General features: G+C 32.8%; 2 protein-coding genes across 2 annotated transcripts in view; one reads left to right on the plus strand and one right to left on the minus strand.

The window, feature by feature from the left end:
- LOC409212 (cadherin-87A) overlaps positions 1-17,829 on the minus strand; it is a 255,208-nt gene that overhangs the window by 43,935 nt on the left and 193,444 nt on the right. Inside the window, exon 4 of the mRNA XM_006562570.3 lies at positions 1,698-1,915. Within this exon, the coding sequence (XP_006562633.1) occupies positions 1,698-1,915 (218 nt within the window). The remainder of the gene's footprint in view (positions 1-1,697; positions 1,916-17,829) is intronic.
- LOC107964732 lies at positions 4,406-5,261 on the plus strand. Its single transcript, XM_026441978.1, has 3 exons — positions 4,406-4,761; positions 4,945-5,100; positions 5,170-5,261. The coding sequence occupies exons 1-3, from the start codon at positions 4,750-4,752 to the stop codon at positions 5,221-5,223; spliced, it is 222 nt and encodes a 73-aa protein (XP_026297763.1). The 5' UTR covers positions 4,406-4,749; the 3' UTR covers positions 5,224-5,261.

Below are 17,829 nucleotides of genomic sequence, written 5' to 3' on the forward strand. Positions count from 1 at the left end.
GTAGAAATGAATGTTTTTATCAACACATTTGAACAAGTCTAATTAAATTAAATTCTTCTTTCTTCTTTTTTTTTTAAAATCAATTTTCAATAATTTTTCAATCAATCGATTATTCGCAACAAACTAATCATTTATTAATTTCTAATTTACAAATTTTTAATTTCTTCTAACCTAATCTAACTAATTTCTACTTTAATCTTATCCAACATAACCTAACTTTTACTTTAAACATTTTAATTTTACCAATCGATATAAACATTCTCAAAAATGGAATTGCTGATAGAAATACGAATATCGATTCAATTTTAAGGGAAAAAAATGAAAATAAACATTCGTGCAGATAATCCATTTAAGCGGAAACATTCCGTCCATTTTTATCCAATGATAAAGTTTCTAATCTCGTTCGAGCGAGTCGATCGATATATTGCGATATTTATTACGATTTTCGGATATGAATACCTAGGATTATGTAGTAAATTGCCAACATCCCTGTATTCACGTTTTCATTGGCGTCATTTATCTAAACGTTATCGATTATCGGTCGGACTTTTTGAAAATAGCTTTTCGATAATAATTCGAACAGATCGTCGATCTATCTTTGTTAGAAACACTACACGCGATTATGGCGTATTATTGAAAATATCGTGGCATTTATAAATAAAGGTTTAAAGGCGAGATCGAAGTAAATTGAAAATACGTTTTATCCATCTTTTTTTTTTAGATTTTATTTACATGTATTGTAATATACTTTTGTGAATACGATGTGAATACGATCTCAATTTTATAGTTTCCCATTTATTGGATCGTTTATTAATATCATACGTTTGGGACCAAATTCATAAAATGGTGGCGTAAAACAATCGAGGCCACATGTGTTTAATGTAAAACGAAATGAATGAAAATAATATATCTATTAATATTAATATTATCATTGAATGATATATCATAGTATTTTTAGAGAAAATTTAATATACGTGTAAAAAATTATTAATAACAACAAATTGAATCAATTGAAAAATTACTTTATATTTATTTTCAACTTTATTCTGAGATTTTTCGAGAATTTTCTCTCTCTTTCTTCATCAAATAATTGAACGAATAATTTAAATGTTATTAAATTAATGACACGAGATTTTTAACAAAATTCGATCAGTTGTTATCCTCGTTGTTATCGTCGATGCTATTGTGCATGCAATGATGTCAAAGTTTGGATTCTCGTTGCAGTTTCGCGAAACTTTAGCTAAACATGGATAGATATATACTCTCGGTTATGGAGCAAGTTTCGTTATAAATATAGGTCGAGGTATAAATAATTGAGAATTTTTGCGAGCGTGTTCAAAAATGATAATATTAATAAAGAACATTTGCAAAATTTTCATAGTTTAAAATAATATCCAATTAACACGTCCTCCATTTTATTTTATTACACTTCACCAATTATGATTTATTCTTCAAAATCGATCTAATCCATTTTCTTAAACGAGAAACAACCCCGATTTTAAATAATATATATATAAAAAAAGCAATTCCACAATTTCTAAAATTTCCATCATCGACGATACTCGTGAAAAAACAAATTCTCATCAATACGAAACAATTTTACATTTAATCTCTCCTCCGTGTTATATATTCCATATTTTCGTACGTATCGACTGATGATAAAACAGATGATAAAAAGAAAAGAAATTCGTACTCACCTCGCGGTCGAGCGGTTTCGCCAACGTGATAACGCCTGTTCGTGGATTTACAACGAAATGGTCCGTGAGTTGTATCCCATATTTCACAGGCGATCCCTCAGGATCATGGCCCTTAAGGACGAACACCTCGGTTCCGACTTTCGTTGATTCGGAGAGCGTGAGGCCCGCGGGGTATCCGTTCGGCTCGAGGATAGGTGGCTCGTTTACATTGTTCGCTCCTGGAACAACAACACACTTGCTTTCATGCTGGATACGATCGGTGTTAAGTATTCCACGAAACTTTCCTTATTTTCGATGCAAATTTCTGATTAAAAATTTTTCTATCGATTTTTTGAAAGCAAGTATAAAGTATAAGATATAAGATATGGGGATAAGTTTTGTCGAAATTTTTTGAAGAAGAAATGTCAAATATTATTAATATTAAATAGTAAATATTTATTCCATGAATTTACTTTACTTACTTATTTTCGATGCAAGTTTGTGATTAAAAATACAGTATAAGATACACGTGTGGAGGTTTTTAAGTTTTGTCGAAATTTTTTGAAGAAGAAATATCAAATATAGTATTAAGTAGTAAATATTTATTCCACGAATGTATTTTACTTATTTACTTATTTATTTTCGATGCAAGTTTGTACTTAAAAATACAGTATAAAATATACATGTGGGGGTAAATTTTGTTGAAATTTTTTGGACAGGGAGTGTTAAATACGATATTAAGTAATAAATATTATTATATATTTATTATATATTCTTATTATTATTATCTTATTATATCTTTTTATTATTCTTAAATATATTATATATATTTATTATATATTGATTATTTATAATCACGAATGTATTTTCGATGCAAGTTTGTGATTAAAAATACGGTATAAGATGTACGTAAGTTTTGTTGAAATTTTTTGGTTGAATTTTTATATATATTGATTATTTATAATCACAAATGTATTTTCGATGCAAGTTTGTGATTAAAAATACGGTATAAGATGTACGTAAGTTTTGTTGAAATTTTTTGGTTGAATTTTTTCGTTACCTACCTACGTGTTTTGCGTGTAAAGAAGAAGAAGCAATTGTTATTAAATTCACGCGTGCCACGCAATTTTTCCCTGTGAAATAATAATAAAAAAATTTTTGCTACACGCCGATTAATAGAAAAACATTATCCCCAGTCAGCGCCATAATTTCTCTTCGCAGCTGTCTATAATAGCGCGCGCCGTGTGCATAATGCAACCGATAATTATCGGTTTTTACAATGGCAAGAAATTTACGAAGAAATCGGAAAACTCCCGGGTTTATTAAACGATGATTTATTAAACGTTTCGAATAATACATACACGCGGTTATATACGCGGTACGAATAAAGTTGAGAAAATTTTATTTCTCGAGGGAGCGAGGAGGAATGAGGCGAGCGAGGCCGGAGAAAAGCGTTTATCTCGTTTGGCTGAGCGTGGCCATGACCTTCTGCTGGCCCCTGCCCCCAGACACCGCGAGAAAAAGGATCGTGGGGATGAAAGTTTTACTAATCATCTCGATTGTCAACGGTTGCGCCGTGATCCTGCCCATGCTTTACTGGATCCATTTGCATTTAGACGATATCATCTCACTTTTCAAATGCATCTGCGTGGCCCTTTGCCTCGTCCAGTACGTCGCCCAGACCATCGTGTGCCTCGTGAAATATGACACGCTGCAAGTAAGTTCGCGAGAAGAGAGAATGGGAGGAGGCCTCGATTATAACGCGTGATCGATCGTCGGTATATCTTCAATATTTTTTTCGCCACGAAATTCAAAGATAGACGTACAGTAAATGAATAAAAGATTTCTTTGAGGCCTGTTCTCGTTTCGCGAGACGAGGAGGAATTAATCACTGTTTAATCGTAATTAAGTTAATTGCAGCGAGTCGTGGACGAGATGATGGGATTAATTGAAGAAAGGAGGATGTACGAAATTTTGCGCGCATACGCGTCGAAATGTAACACTTTGTACGGGGCGTCTATAGCATCGATATACGTCTGCGGGACAAGCTTTATATTCGCCCCCCTATTCCTCCCAAATCCTTTCCCCTTTGAAACGGAATACCCGTTCCACGTTAACACAACAACGAGAATTTTTATCATATACGCGAGCCACGTCCTCGTCATATTTCAAGGCACAGCCCATATGTGCTTGTGCATGTTCGGGGCCTTGCTGCTATGGTTCACGACCGCAAGATTCGAGTGTTTGATCGGCGAGTTGCGGGGCGTAACGAGTGTCGATACGCTAGTCGTATGTCTTGAGAAACACTCGCGCTTGAAGAGGTAAACATTTCCTTTTCTCCGTGTAATTAGGCATCGATCGCAAGGAGGAGAAGAGTTTTCGAGTTTTTTCACTGTTCACCGATCGATAACTTTCTCAGTCGGTAACTCTAACAAGTGATTTCGACAACGTAAAATTTTATATCTCGCTAGGGATATTTTCTATCATCCGTGTTCACTATAGCATGCCAAAATGAAACTTTTCGTCGATTTCAGCTAATTTTATTTTCGAATAACATCAGATTGTCGAGTTTGAATTAATTTTTAGGAGGAATATTACAATATATAAGGAACGTATAAAAAAAATGGTTACTTAACTTTAAGCTTAATTTACAAAATTAATTTTAAATTAAATTAAATTTAAATCGATTACGCGTGTTTTATTCATTCAATCGATTAAAAAGAGGATTAAAAATTTCGATGCATCGTTATTTTTTAATAAATTTGAAAAAGAGACAGTATTTATTATCGCAAGTTCTGTTGTCCAGATACGCGGAAGAAGTTGTGAGCTGTATTCGTTTCCTAGTGTTTCACGCAATACTGTTAGGCACGTTTGTGTTGACCTTGTGCGGCATAGTGTTGATCATAGTAAGTGGAGAGACTGACACGACGACGATTTCACACGATATATTATATGGATTAACCGCCGCCAATTCCGTAAACAGAATTCGCCATTAATCGTGAAGGCGCAGTTTATAATCATATGCGTGTGCATCCTTTTGGAAATTTATTTGTACGCGTTGCCCGCCGACTACATGTACGATATGGTAAGTTGTGAATGTCAATATAACCTCTCTTTTTAAGATTATTTTTATCTTTAAAATTAAAAAGAATTTTTTTAAACTCGATTATTTCGATTCAAGATGATTTTCTTTTTTTTTTTTTTTTTAATTAATCTTGATTTGAGTCGATACCTTTCCATTCAAAAACCATTATTTTAAAATTCGCAGAGCATGAACATTTCGAGAAGCGTGTACGACTCGATATGGTACGAGCAGAGGTTGGACTTGCAAAAAGCTTTGTTGACCGTATTGGCGTTTCAAAAACCGATAGCAGTCTCGATCAACGTTCTATTGCCCGAGCTCACTATACGATATTACTGTTCGGTAAGTAATCGATAATGTCCATTAATCTTGAACCAACATGTAAATACAATTTGAATAACAACGTTTCAGTACGTGTCCAACGCCCTGTCAATCTTCGCAGCTCTTCGTACCGTGGTGGAATAATGTGATCCAAAAAAAAAAAAAAAAAATCTTGTTGTAGATAAAACTGTACATGACAAAATCTTTGAAAGCGTGATTGTGAAAATTGTAGATAAAATTGTAGACTTTCGTTACGATTGTAAAACAATTGTTGAAAAAATTGTAGAAATATATCACATTATTAAAATATATTCGTGGAATATCTTTCGAGAGAATTATTATTTTTTTTTTTTTTTTTGAGGATCTTTCCTCAAAGATGTTGCACGAATAAATATTAACACCCTGTATATTATCGTTGGAACATGATAATTATTATTTATACCGGGTATTTAATTTAATTTATATTTACTTTAATTCATACAAAGCAGCTTTGTAGCTCGTGAATACACGAGTTGTAAGCTACTTACGTACACTACTTGCACATACGTTTCTCAAATCGAGGAGGATTTGAAGAAACAAGGGGAATATCAGATCAAGAATAATTGTTAACGTTTTATACACGTATTATTAATCTATTATAACGATGATAATGCATTTATTCGAGCAATACGTACGAAATTAAATTAATTTTTGTTATAATAATTGTAGGTACAAGATCATTTATATTATATATATTATCATTATATATATTATTTTAAAAAATGAAAAAATGATTCTTTAATTCAAATCTTTAATTAAAAAATAGGTACGTAATAATACATGTTTGCATGTCTATTTCATATAATAATTATTGAGATTTATTTTAATTTTTAAAAAAATATACAAAATTTGTGGAACGAATTCATGTTATTTAGAAAAATTATATAAGGAAAATCTAGAGAGAATTTAGGGAATGAAACAAACAATTCGAAAATAACGATATCCTGTTTCAACAGACGTTCGTTTGTTAAAACGTTAACAACTGGTTCTACTTGATATTGGCATAGAGTTACGAGAGATAGAGAGAGAGAGAGATAAAGAGAGAGAGAGGGAGAGGGGGGATATTGGGTTCCATTATTAGGAACTTTGACTTCAAAGAATAAAATCAAACTATTAATGTTTTATCCAAACAAAGATAAACTTTTTGAAGAGGAGGACCTGCTATTGTCAGATTTCAAAGACTTTGGCTATCGATTAAAAACTTTATATGCTATTATAGTTCCTGTTGTGAACAAAAAAATTGTTCAATCTAGGATCGAATTAATTGATCGTGTCTTTGTTTTATTTTATTTTTATTTAATAAAAATACGAATTCGTAACTGAAATTAGAGAATCCTGACTATTATTGTTAAATTTGTTTCCACGATGGAGAAGATTATTGCTTTGTAAAACGTTCTTTTTACAATTTATGGAGACTATAAATTTTATTTAATTCTTCACGTATATAGATTTTTCTAGAATAAATTTAATAATGGGAGAGGAATCTTATATTTATGTTTATTAAGCACTGTGGAATGCAATGATAAATTAAATATGATGAGTTATTATTCAATTTAAACAATTATTTAAACGAATAACATTCATATTTCTACCGATTACAGCGAGTTTTTCTTGTAATGATTCGATGATATTACAATAAAATAAATAAATGAATAAATAATCATCGGTGATATTCGAGCATTAACGAAAGTCACAGCACATCGAAACGTACAGTTTGATATTCTGATTAAAACTTAAACGATATTTTCAATCTCTCTTCAAAATATTCGTGTTTCGTTACACACAACGATTAAATTAATTCCTCAATTGATAAATAAAATTTCCAATAAATTTCTTATTTCTTTAAAAGATATCGATCGAAAACTCTAATTAAAATAAAATAATCAGAATAAGAGTTTTTTAATTCCTCCATAACGATTATACGTACAACTTTCGCTTTATTGCTAAATAAAACTCGTTTTAATTTATAGATACGATATAAATCGAATTTAGTTTCATTGCTCTCTCTGTAATAATAATCGAAAGATATCAGAAACCACGGATATTGTTTTTCATTCTCAAAAAAAAAAAAAAAACAAAATCTATCCTTTCGCTCTTATCTATGAAAGAAAATAAATTATCGACAGCTCTCGAGAATCATTTCTCTTTAGACACCACGATTATTCTCGTATAATCTCTTCGAAAAATATTCTCTTGATTTTAAATTACGAATATATTTGAAATTCTTATCCCCAACAATTGATTACTTTTCTTACCAAACTTTCGTATTGGTCTAATAAAAAAAAAAAAAAAAAAAGAATAACCGAGATCGAGAAGAATAAAAGACTCGAGAGACTCTAAAAAATATGGCGGATTGGCCGAACCGCATACCTTAATTAAGGGAACACTAAGCGATAAGTACGTTCGATTGCAGATGGTGCCCATCGATTTTCCAACGATTAACAACGCGTGCATGGACAACAGATTATGATTGATGCACACCTCGGCATCGACATCGATTTTTAAGCCCCCAACCGGAATATCCTTAAACCTGTCGATAACCAATTCCGCTTTGAGAAATATCGGCCTTTATCAATCCTCCCTACTTTATCCTCGAACGATTTGATCGACGATCGATGATGCATCCGACACCACGGATATGTTCCCTGTAATAATGGAATTAGAATGATCCGTGTACCGGCCGAGGAGCAGATCGATGCGTGACGTGGATGAAAATAAACTGGACGAGGTTATGGACGTGGAGGAAACATAATATCTCGCATCGATCGATTTTTTTTATTATTTCTTCCTTTTTTTTTTTTTGATGACGTTTTAGCAGTCTGAATTGGAATTTGAAACACTCGTGGAAAGTATGCGAATATTTTATCTGCATATATATATCATTACACGAAAGCGTATCGCGATAATATCGTATAAAAAAAAAGAATTTGTTGAAATTTATTCCATCCAAGCTTATATCTTAATTAAACAATCGTCTTTGAAACAAATATTTCGTGCTTACACGCGAATAATTCAATTTTCACCTGCCAAGACGCCCTAACCTCAAACACGCGTAACTTTTAAGGTTAAAAATATTTTAATTAGGAAGCGTAGCCAAATTAAATTTCACTGTTGTCCACAAAAGTCGCGGAGAGCACTTTCCTTCCCTCACACATACACACACAGATCACTACTGTACCGGTTGAGAAACAAACAAAACGAAAAGAAAAAGAGAGAAATCATCTTTCGCAGTTGGACGAGGACCACGAGTTTCCTTCGCAAAACAGAAAACAAGAAGAAGAAGAAGAAGAAAAAAGAAAGGAAGCAAAAGAAAGTTCGCCGATGGTGGCGCGTAGATTCCCCTGAGTCGCTAATTCGACGGGAACAAGGCGGGGGATACGTAAGCCCGAAAAGTCATAAAACTATTAGAAAGTTGGCAAAGTAGCTTCGTCATCGCTACGTTGGCGGAAGTTTCGAAATCCAGGCCAAGCTATACCTAATAGATACATCAAGCTTTAACGTCCAAGCTAGATGTTCCATCTATTCGAAAACCGTATTCCTTTTCTTCTTGCTCTCTTGCGCTCTCCTGTTTCTTTCTTTCCCCCCACTCCTCACGGTGGAATCGCGTGAAACGAACAGTAGAGACCGCCACTCTCCACTGTATACATTCTACCGCTCGTTCTCGAGGAAACAACGAACGTTAGAAGGCCCACAATAATCGTTAAAGCGGCGTCGGGTATACTCCTCCTCTCGGATCCAGTTTCTTGCCAACGATGATTCCCAGTTCCTGCGGATTTTTCTCGTTATCGGGACACGGTTAATCGTGTTTACTCGTCTCGTATATTCGCAAGAAGCGCAGGATGTTGTTGATTTTCTTTGTTATTCCATGCTTTGGGAAATTGAGAAGTTGGATGGTTATTATTATTATTATACTATATACGTTTTTATATAGATACTTTTTACATAATTCGTTCTTTTGTTTTCGTCGAGAGTGATGATAGAAAGAGAAAACCAAGATTAAAATTAGACGTAGAGTGACTCGTAATTCATGCTACGTTTCGTTTTAGTTTTGAATAAATGGAAAAATAATTGAAATATTTAGTCATCCCTATATTACAGGAATTTAATTTGTTCGAAGAACGAATGGAATTAAATGTATTTATAAAAAAAAATGTTATTCCACATTTCGATCGTAATCTTCCTCGTTCGTTACCACGAATCACAGGTCCACTGTATACGTGTACCAAAGATGGTTGCTTCGTGACGTTGCAAGATATAACGATAGGTCATCGTGGCGTCTAATGCGTCCATGATTTTTCAGCTTCCCTCCTCGTTAGTAATTAACGCTGCATCCAGTCTCTCAACCTCGTTAACAAGATCGTGGAGACGTGGTATCTACTATATTCAAGTTATATTTTCGCGTACATGCAGAGGAGGGAGGGGAAAGAGAAGAAGAGGAGGAGGAGGTGAGTCACGTAACGTGATCACTTGAAGTAACCGGTAAACTTTTTTTGTTGCGTTCTGTGTAAAAAGTTGCAGGTGTAAACTTTTGTAGAAAAGAAGAAAAATATTTTTCTTATTATAATCAATATTTAGAGTGTGAAACATTTTATATTATATTTACACGTGAAAAATTTATACAGGTATAAATTAAAGATTTATCAGTGTATATAAGATGATGTGTAAAAGTTTCTATAAATTTAAAAATATTGTATTTATCTCTCCGTTTTCATCCGTAAAGATGGATTCAATTTATACGATGTAGAAAATATGAATATACGTATATTTTATAATTTATATATACGCAAAACATTGAAACATATTGTTGTCAAGAAATATTTTATAGACAGACAATAATATAAGTATACATGAATTATTAACGTTCAATCAAGCTATAAATAACATTTGTAGTAATCCGTGATACAATCTTCGATAGAATAATCGAAATCTGTATTAAAAAAATATAACATGGACCGATCGAACAATGGAAACGTTCAAAAGTAACTATTATTTATCATGTATTTCTCGTTAATTAACTTCTGAAGCAGAAAATGAAATGGAATTAACAATTAATTATTCCTTCTACTTTTCTTCGTTAAATCTAACGAAGATTATGATTAGCTTTAATCAATCCAATTTTTTTTATCTCGATATCAGTTTCATCGTTACTCACCAATTTACTTATTTTATTTTCATTACTTTTCATTAGGATAAAATATTATAAGCGAAACATCAGAGTGCAACGAATGAAAAATATCAATATATACGCATTAATAATAAAATGTACATACACGAAACAATATTGAAATAAAAATAATCGATAGAATATTATAAAATTATCTCCATTTACTTTTTCCTTTTCAAACTTCGTTTTCGTGCGTTCGCGAAAATTTGATTTCGCGCCAAAAATGGCCTCGGTCGATAAGATCGCTGTTAAAACAATAAGTAAACAACGAATATCGTGATATATCGACGAGATCATTCGATATTTTATGCAATACCATTTTCCTTCCTTCCTTCCCTCCAATTACGATGCGAACGATGAGGTAACCTTTCCACGAGGCGAAAGCCGCCTCTTATTAGCTTGCTTATCTCTGTTTATGGGCCGTCCTTTACATAAACTAACAGGGTGGCGCACCCTTTCAGACCGACTTCGTTATTATCACTAGCTTTGTGCAGCTCATAAAATCGAGGCTTTCGAGGGTCGAATTGGGATGCCTCTCTACGACGGTCCATGTGTAATTCTCTCGACTCTCGAAACAATATTTGAACACCAACGTTTGAACGCAACGTAATATCCCAACTTAATAACAAACTTATTATTAAAGATTTTTCTTCTTCGCTTGGGATATTATTTTTTTAATATCAGAGAGATACTCTTTAGGACAAGATTTTTACATTCGATTTATTATTCATAGAGTTGAATAAGTATCACATAATGCTGAAGAAATTTATGTAGAAATTTATCGATTTTATTACAATTTCTGTCTCGGTTTCGGTAAGCTATTATAATTTTAAATTTTTTTTAATTTCGTACCGAGAAATTCGATATTTCCTTTACAATTTCCGAATATAAATTAAATTATAGTATAATGAATGTATAGATAGACAAATTTTAAGATTCAGATTGTTTAAAGACAAAGCAAATTTAATTTAACTACACGATATTTCCCTTGATTCTTTATTTTCTCACATCAATGATAATAAAATCATTTACAAAAATACTTTTTAGGATACAATGATATACTCAAACGAATGCACAATTACTTAAACAATTTCGACCTCCTCTCACGAAATAAAACAGCTTCCCAAATCGGATATCCCGCCAATAAGAAACAAGATTTCCAACTGCTTCCTTATTCCAACCAATCTCCAACCTATCCATCAGAATCATCCGGAGATTGAATCCGGGGGAAGTGTAAAAATAAATCTTAAATGATATCGCCAGACAAAGGGAGGAGTTTCACGCCTTACGTCGTAAGGAAAAGAAGCCATTAGAAGCAATCGATTCTGTCTGCTTCCAGTCAAAGGCTTCCAACGATTTGCGAAAAGATGTGGAAAGGATGTGTAGATGTACAAAGAGAGAGAGAGAGAGAGAGAGGAGAAGGATCAAAGGGAAAAGCGACCGAGTGTTTGACGGGAAAAGGAAAATCATTAGCCTCGAGGTGTCGCGTCAAACGTGCCAGGAATCTGTTCCTGGAGGAGGGGCGTTGATTGAAAGGAAAACGTGATACATGCTCGACGGGGGAAGGGTGGAAAATCGTTCTCGTCGACTTTGATAATGCGCAGGATAACCGGCCGGTTGGATATACAGCCGGCGCAATAACGTCCAAAATATCATCGATGCGCGAAGAATCGCCAAGCTCTGCTCTTATATACAGGGTGTCCTCCTTCGAACTGGATAGAGATAAGTAACATCGACATTTAATTTTGGGATGGAACTTTGCGAAAATTTTTCTCACGTTTTGGTTAACGAGTTATGGATAAAAAATAGAAGTTAAGAAAGTTTTATTTTCTTGAATTGAATATTTTTTTTTCCATTAAAAAAATTGTATCAGAACAATATTTCGACCAGTTTTTCCTCTCCAAAGAAAACATCACGGTAAATAAAGCTTAGTTTCTTTGAATTAATTTCTATAATATGTTATAATTGATATAATTAATTTTTTGCAGATGATGTTCCCAATTTTGTTAAGGATAAGATTAAAATATTGTGTATTAAAAAAGTAAATAAAGAAAGGAGTTACAATAGTTCGAAAGTTAAGAAAAGTTAGACAATAATAATAAAATAATAAATAAAAATTAAGTTTTCCAAATAAATGTTCTCTTCTCTTATCTGAAATTTTTAGATGCGAAAGAGAAATTAAGAAAGTTTTATCCTGAATTGAATATTTTTTTTCCATAAAAAAAATTATATCAGACGGAACAAATGAATAACTAAATAAATAAATACAATATTTTCAGTTTTTCTTCAACAAGCAACTCTGCAAAGGAAACATCACAGTAAATAAAGCTTAGTTTCTTTGAATCCACTTAATTTTTTAATATATTGTAATTAATATAATTAATTTTTTAAAATGTATGAAAAGTTGAAGAAAGAATCATCGACTTGTGTGTATGATTTTTTTTCCATAAAAAAAATTATATCAGACGGAATAATTAAATAAATACGATATTTCGATGCAATTTTTCCTCAACAACTCTGCAAAGGAAAATAATTCCTCTAAGCGATCTTCTAAGTTTACGGATGTTCCAACATTTTTGGGACACCCTGTATATTACATACAACATTGGAAACAATTTTCGCGATGCGAAGAATTAACGAGGCTTTCCTCGAGCCTCGACACGAGTTTATCGTTATGGATGGTACGTCGATTCCGTATGAAACGAACGACGGGATGAAAGGGAATTCAAAACTCGCGCAACGGATCACAAACGCGACACAGAGGCCGCGACGCGTAGCGGCCGATCAGAAATTGACATTCTTCTGTCGGGCCCCGCTTCGAAATTCCCCTCTCCTCCCCTTCCCCTTCACGCTTCTGTTTTAAACATTCACCGGGTGGCAGCGTTTCGGGATTGGAGCGAGCCGAATTTCACCGGTTTCCAAGGTTTCGGCAATATTCAAAAAATCATTTAAAGCATTTCCGCCGCCGCGTCGAACACGGCGGCGGCGGTATTGCGCATGCGCAACGAAAAGCGATGACGCGTATCGACGATTTACAACGCGTGACAACAGCGGAGACACCGTTTTTCACAACGTGAAAACATAGGACGACACAAGTTCAAAACTGCATTACACGGTTACACTTTCCTTTTTTTTTTTTTTTGAAAATAAATGGTTTATGGTTTTAAATTCTTCGTTCCTCTCGATGAATGGTGTATTAATCTTCTTTTGAGAGTTAATTACACGCGGTTTAATTTCTATTTATTCTTAATTTATCACTAATTAAATGTAAAAATGTTAGGTTATGTTTAATGTTAGATTTGTTATGTGCTCAGTCGGTATTTCATTCGATATACTCATTTAGTTATTGATTAAATAAACAAAGTGTTAAAAGTTTTAATTTATGCACTATGAAAGGAATATTTCTTATGATATCTTCTTCTTCTTCTTAAACATTGCAATCATTAATTATATATACATCTATCATACATTTGACAAGTTTCAAGAAATTTTCTTCTCTTCCTTGAATTTCTTTAATTTTACAATTAAATGTTGTAAATAATAAGTCACACCAGAACTTATTGTTAATCTTGCGTGTTCGATTAATATTGTACAATTGATTCGATCTTCGAATACTATTCTATCATTTTATATGTATATCGATTATGATAATCCATTTTTTTCTTTCTTTCGAAAATTTTCACGTTTTCCTCTTGTGCAAAGTATCGATTGAATATGGACGAACGAAATCTATTCTTGCTTAACAGGGAGACAAATATCCGACCTATTTTATGATCGCTCGAGCTGCATCGCGCCAATTCCGCGAATGAATGATTAATCGGCCTCTTTGGATACGTTCGATACGTCAAGTGAAACGGAACTTAAATATAATTTCGATCAAATAGAGATATATAGAGATACGTAGAATAGCAATAATTCGAGATGTTAAAAATCATTTGGACGAGGTTTGGGGAATTTTAAGCATTTTTCGATGAAAGATTTCTGAATTTCTGAATTGCTGAGGAACTGAGAAATGTATATTCGCTGGCGTGTTTTTTTAGAAAGATTGGATAATTATTTTTTAATCTTTATTTTTTTTTATTTTTTAAAAATATCTTTGAGTTGCATCATTTCAGAATATTCCAAACATTATTTATTATTTTGAAATCGAACTCGATATGATAATAATCATTCTCCTTGCCAAGATATACCGTTTTGAAATAAATTTATCAAGAAACGTTTGAAAGTATAAGCTGTGCTACCATTTTGTTGCAACAAAGGAATATACATTCTTCTGAAAGATTCTAAAAACAAGCACAAAAGTTGATGTTAATTGACATTATTAATTCATTTATTAAGTTATAAATATAATTGAGGAGTTTGGATTCTAAAGAGATACAAAGATAGAAAGCTACATCTCCTTAATATTTCATCTCTAACTTGATCCTTAAACTTAATTAAGATTTATCGATTTTTTGATTTTCAGAATCTCTTTCAAAATTCCACGAATAATTGAATTTGTAATAATATTTTATTATGTTCTAATAATCTACTAAATTTTACGTTAATATCAGAAAAATTATACAAATTGCATTAAATTCTCGAGTTTTAATTTTCAAAATGTATAATTATGTATAATTCACTTACTTATTACTTTCACTTATTATCAGAAGAAAATAAAAAGTAAAAACGTTATTTCGAGGTGCATTGTCCAATTATATTAATTTAACAAAAAAAAAAGGATTAAAATTTTTAATGCAACGAAAAAAAAAAACATAGAACTCTACTCCACTTCCACGTATTCTTAAATGTGACGCGAATATACACAGCCTTGATACACAGCTCGAGCTTTTAAGAAAATTGCATTAACAAGTCTAAAATAATTCGGTGGCCGATACGAAGGGGAGGGGGAGGGTCTCCATACTTTTCCATCAGCTTTCGCTCCTTTTTTTTCCTCTCCTCTCCTTTCTTTGTCTTTTTCCTCTCGTCGAACCACTTTGCCCGATGGCGAATAAGACGGCGGTGCAAAAATGTCGCCGAAAATCCGATTTCTTCTATTTTTTTTTCCCCCTCCACCGAAGGAATTTGCAAAGAAATCTTCCATCCGGCAACTGAAATTCCATGCTTGCGAAGATATTTTTCGAGGGATTTGGAATTTTGAAAGTTTGCAACAGGGAAATTTAATTAAAATTCGGGATTAGATAATTTTTAATTTAGGAAATTTGGATTATTGGAATTTATATTTATTGCACAAGAGTTAATTTTATACTGAGGAAGATTAAGATTAAGAAAAGAAGATTTTAATGTGAATAAATATACAAAATCCTTTCCAAATTCCTGGAATAACAAAATTACACTTATCATATCGAATTAATATCACATTACCAATGAATATTAAAATCAAAAACTTATACCTATTTGAAATTAAATTCTCCAACACAATTCTATCCTTTTATCGTACACCAATAAAACGGAAGAGGCAGCGATTCGAATGGAAATCTAAACGAATTCGAGTCTTCCCATCGATAAAGTTTTAGGTACAGAGTCGAGGATGAAAGGAGAAGGAACAAACTTGGGGATCTTGGTGGAATTAGGCGATAAAAAAGCTAAGATCGTTAAAAAAAAAAGACCGAAGAGTAAACAGAGAGAGAAAGAGGGCGAATTTTGAAGCACTTTGATGGAAAAGAATCGAGAATTTTATCCACCAGCAAATGGATAATTAATAAATATGATATCACGAGTCGTTGTGAAAAAATTATGAGAATATTGCTATACGAGATATGTACATTTCTTTCTATGATTCATTGATTTCATAGATAATTTTTTAATCCATCAAACATTATATTTATATAGAAAAAAATATTATAATATAAATATAAATATAAATATAAGCTATTGCGTATCTCTCTCGTAGCGAGATTCTCAAAATTACGGCGCAAAAGTATTATATAATAGCGCGATATTCAAGATTTAGTTCTGAATAGACAACAAAATGGAGGGGAGGGGGGATCGCCGTATTCATCCTCGAATCATGACAAATTGTGCAAGCATCGATTTGGTCCACCTCAACTATTGTAAAACAGTCCGGTATATAAGCGGTATATCAATTTAGAAACGCCCGCCGCGATAATTATCCGTAATAAATGTTTAAATCTTCATTATCTTCGTTAATTTTCATAACGGGCAAGAATGTGTCCCGGGTAATAGGTTGCAACGTGCATTTCGCGAACGAAGAGTTGAAACGTTAATTTTACCATTTACGAGTGGTAATAATAATATTACGAATAATGAATTATTAAATACACGTCTAATTGGCAAGATAAATAATTTCAAATGGCTTGTACACTATTGTTAACGACACATTTATTCGTACTCTACGTAATATGTTCTATCATTGAAATAATATTCTCTTGTTCATGTTTTAACGTGATTCGAGAAAATATAACTAAATAATTATAACTCATCGTAGATATATTAAAATATTCCTTTTATTATTCCTCAACATTTTACTACAAATTAACTTACTTCTTGAAAGATCAAAATTAACTCAACCAATTCGATATATAATAATTAGATTGAATTTTAATAAATATTTTCTTTATTCCTCAAATACGATAATATCTAGCTTTGAATAAATGCATATATAATAGTCATACGATAAATAAAAGCGAAAAAAAAATAATGATATTCGATTTTCAAGAAGACAGAATTTCTTCTTCTCGTAACACGAGACGGGAGAGCGCACCGTGGAACAAGTTCCCGTGCGGCCAAAGCCGCCGGTCCATAGTTGCCACAGTTATTCCAGTAAAGTTTCGATCACTGAAAGCTAACTTTGTCCCACGAACACACGCGTGCACGCGCGCACAGACACAGAAAAGTTGCTCTGTGGAAACCGTGGCTCTGCGGTGGAACTTGTTAGGCATTGTGCGCGTGTACCCGTCGCAAATTGAGACAATTTCGGAATGGCGCGCGGCCTTGTCCAACGGCGAACCTAAACACGATTATTTCATCATTCATCGAGGAATACGGTGGCAATGGGCCGCCATCGTACCCGATGCAATTCGGTATATACATATATATATATATATATTTCTATAACAGATTAACAGTATCTCGTTTCCAATGCGAAAATAATTCGCCGGGTATCGCTGAAAATGAGATCTTCGCGATGATGGAGTCCGTAAGTGGATTGTGGATCGTGGATTCCAGTGTTGAACAATGTGTAAAATGAAAGTGTAATTACTTTGCCTCGTGTCGCGCTTCTATCGAGATATGTGGAACAATGGCGATTTTTATTGGAATTTTAGAAAGTGAAAGTTTTAGTTTTGGACTGTGTTCGGAAATGACGTAAGGATGCGTTGTACAGTTTTTGGAAGTGTTTAAGTCGGTCGATCCGTGGATCATTGAAATATAATGTATCGATATATGTAAAATAATAATACGAATGTGATTTTTATTGCAATTGTGTTAATATTTATTACATTATTATTTTTATGATAATTCAATGAATTTCGCAATTTTGTGATACTTGTAAATAAATAATTTTTTTTATTATTTGCAAAGAATGA

Source organism: Apis mellifera, linkage group LG7 (assembly GCF_003254395.2).
Source record: "Apis mellifera strain DH4 linkage group LG7, Amel_HAv3.1, whole genome shotgun sequence".
In the NCBI taxonomy this organism is placed as follows: Eukaryota; Metazoa; Arthropoda; class Insecta; order Hymenoptera; family Apidae; genus Apis; species Apis mellifera.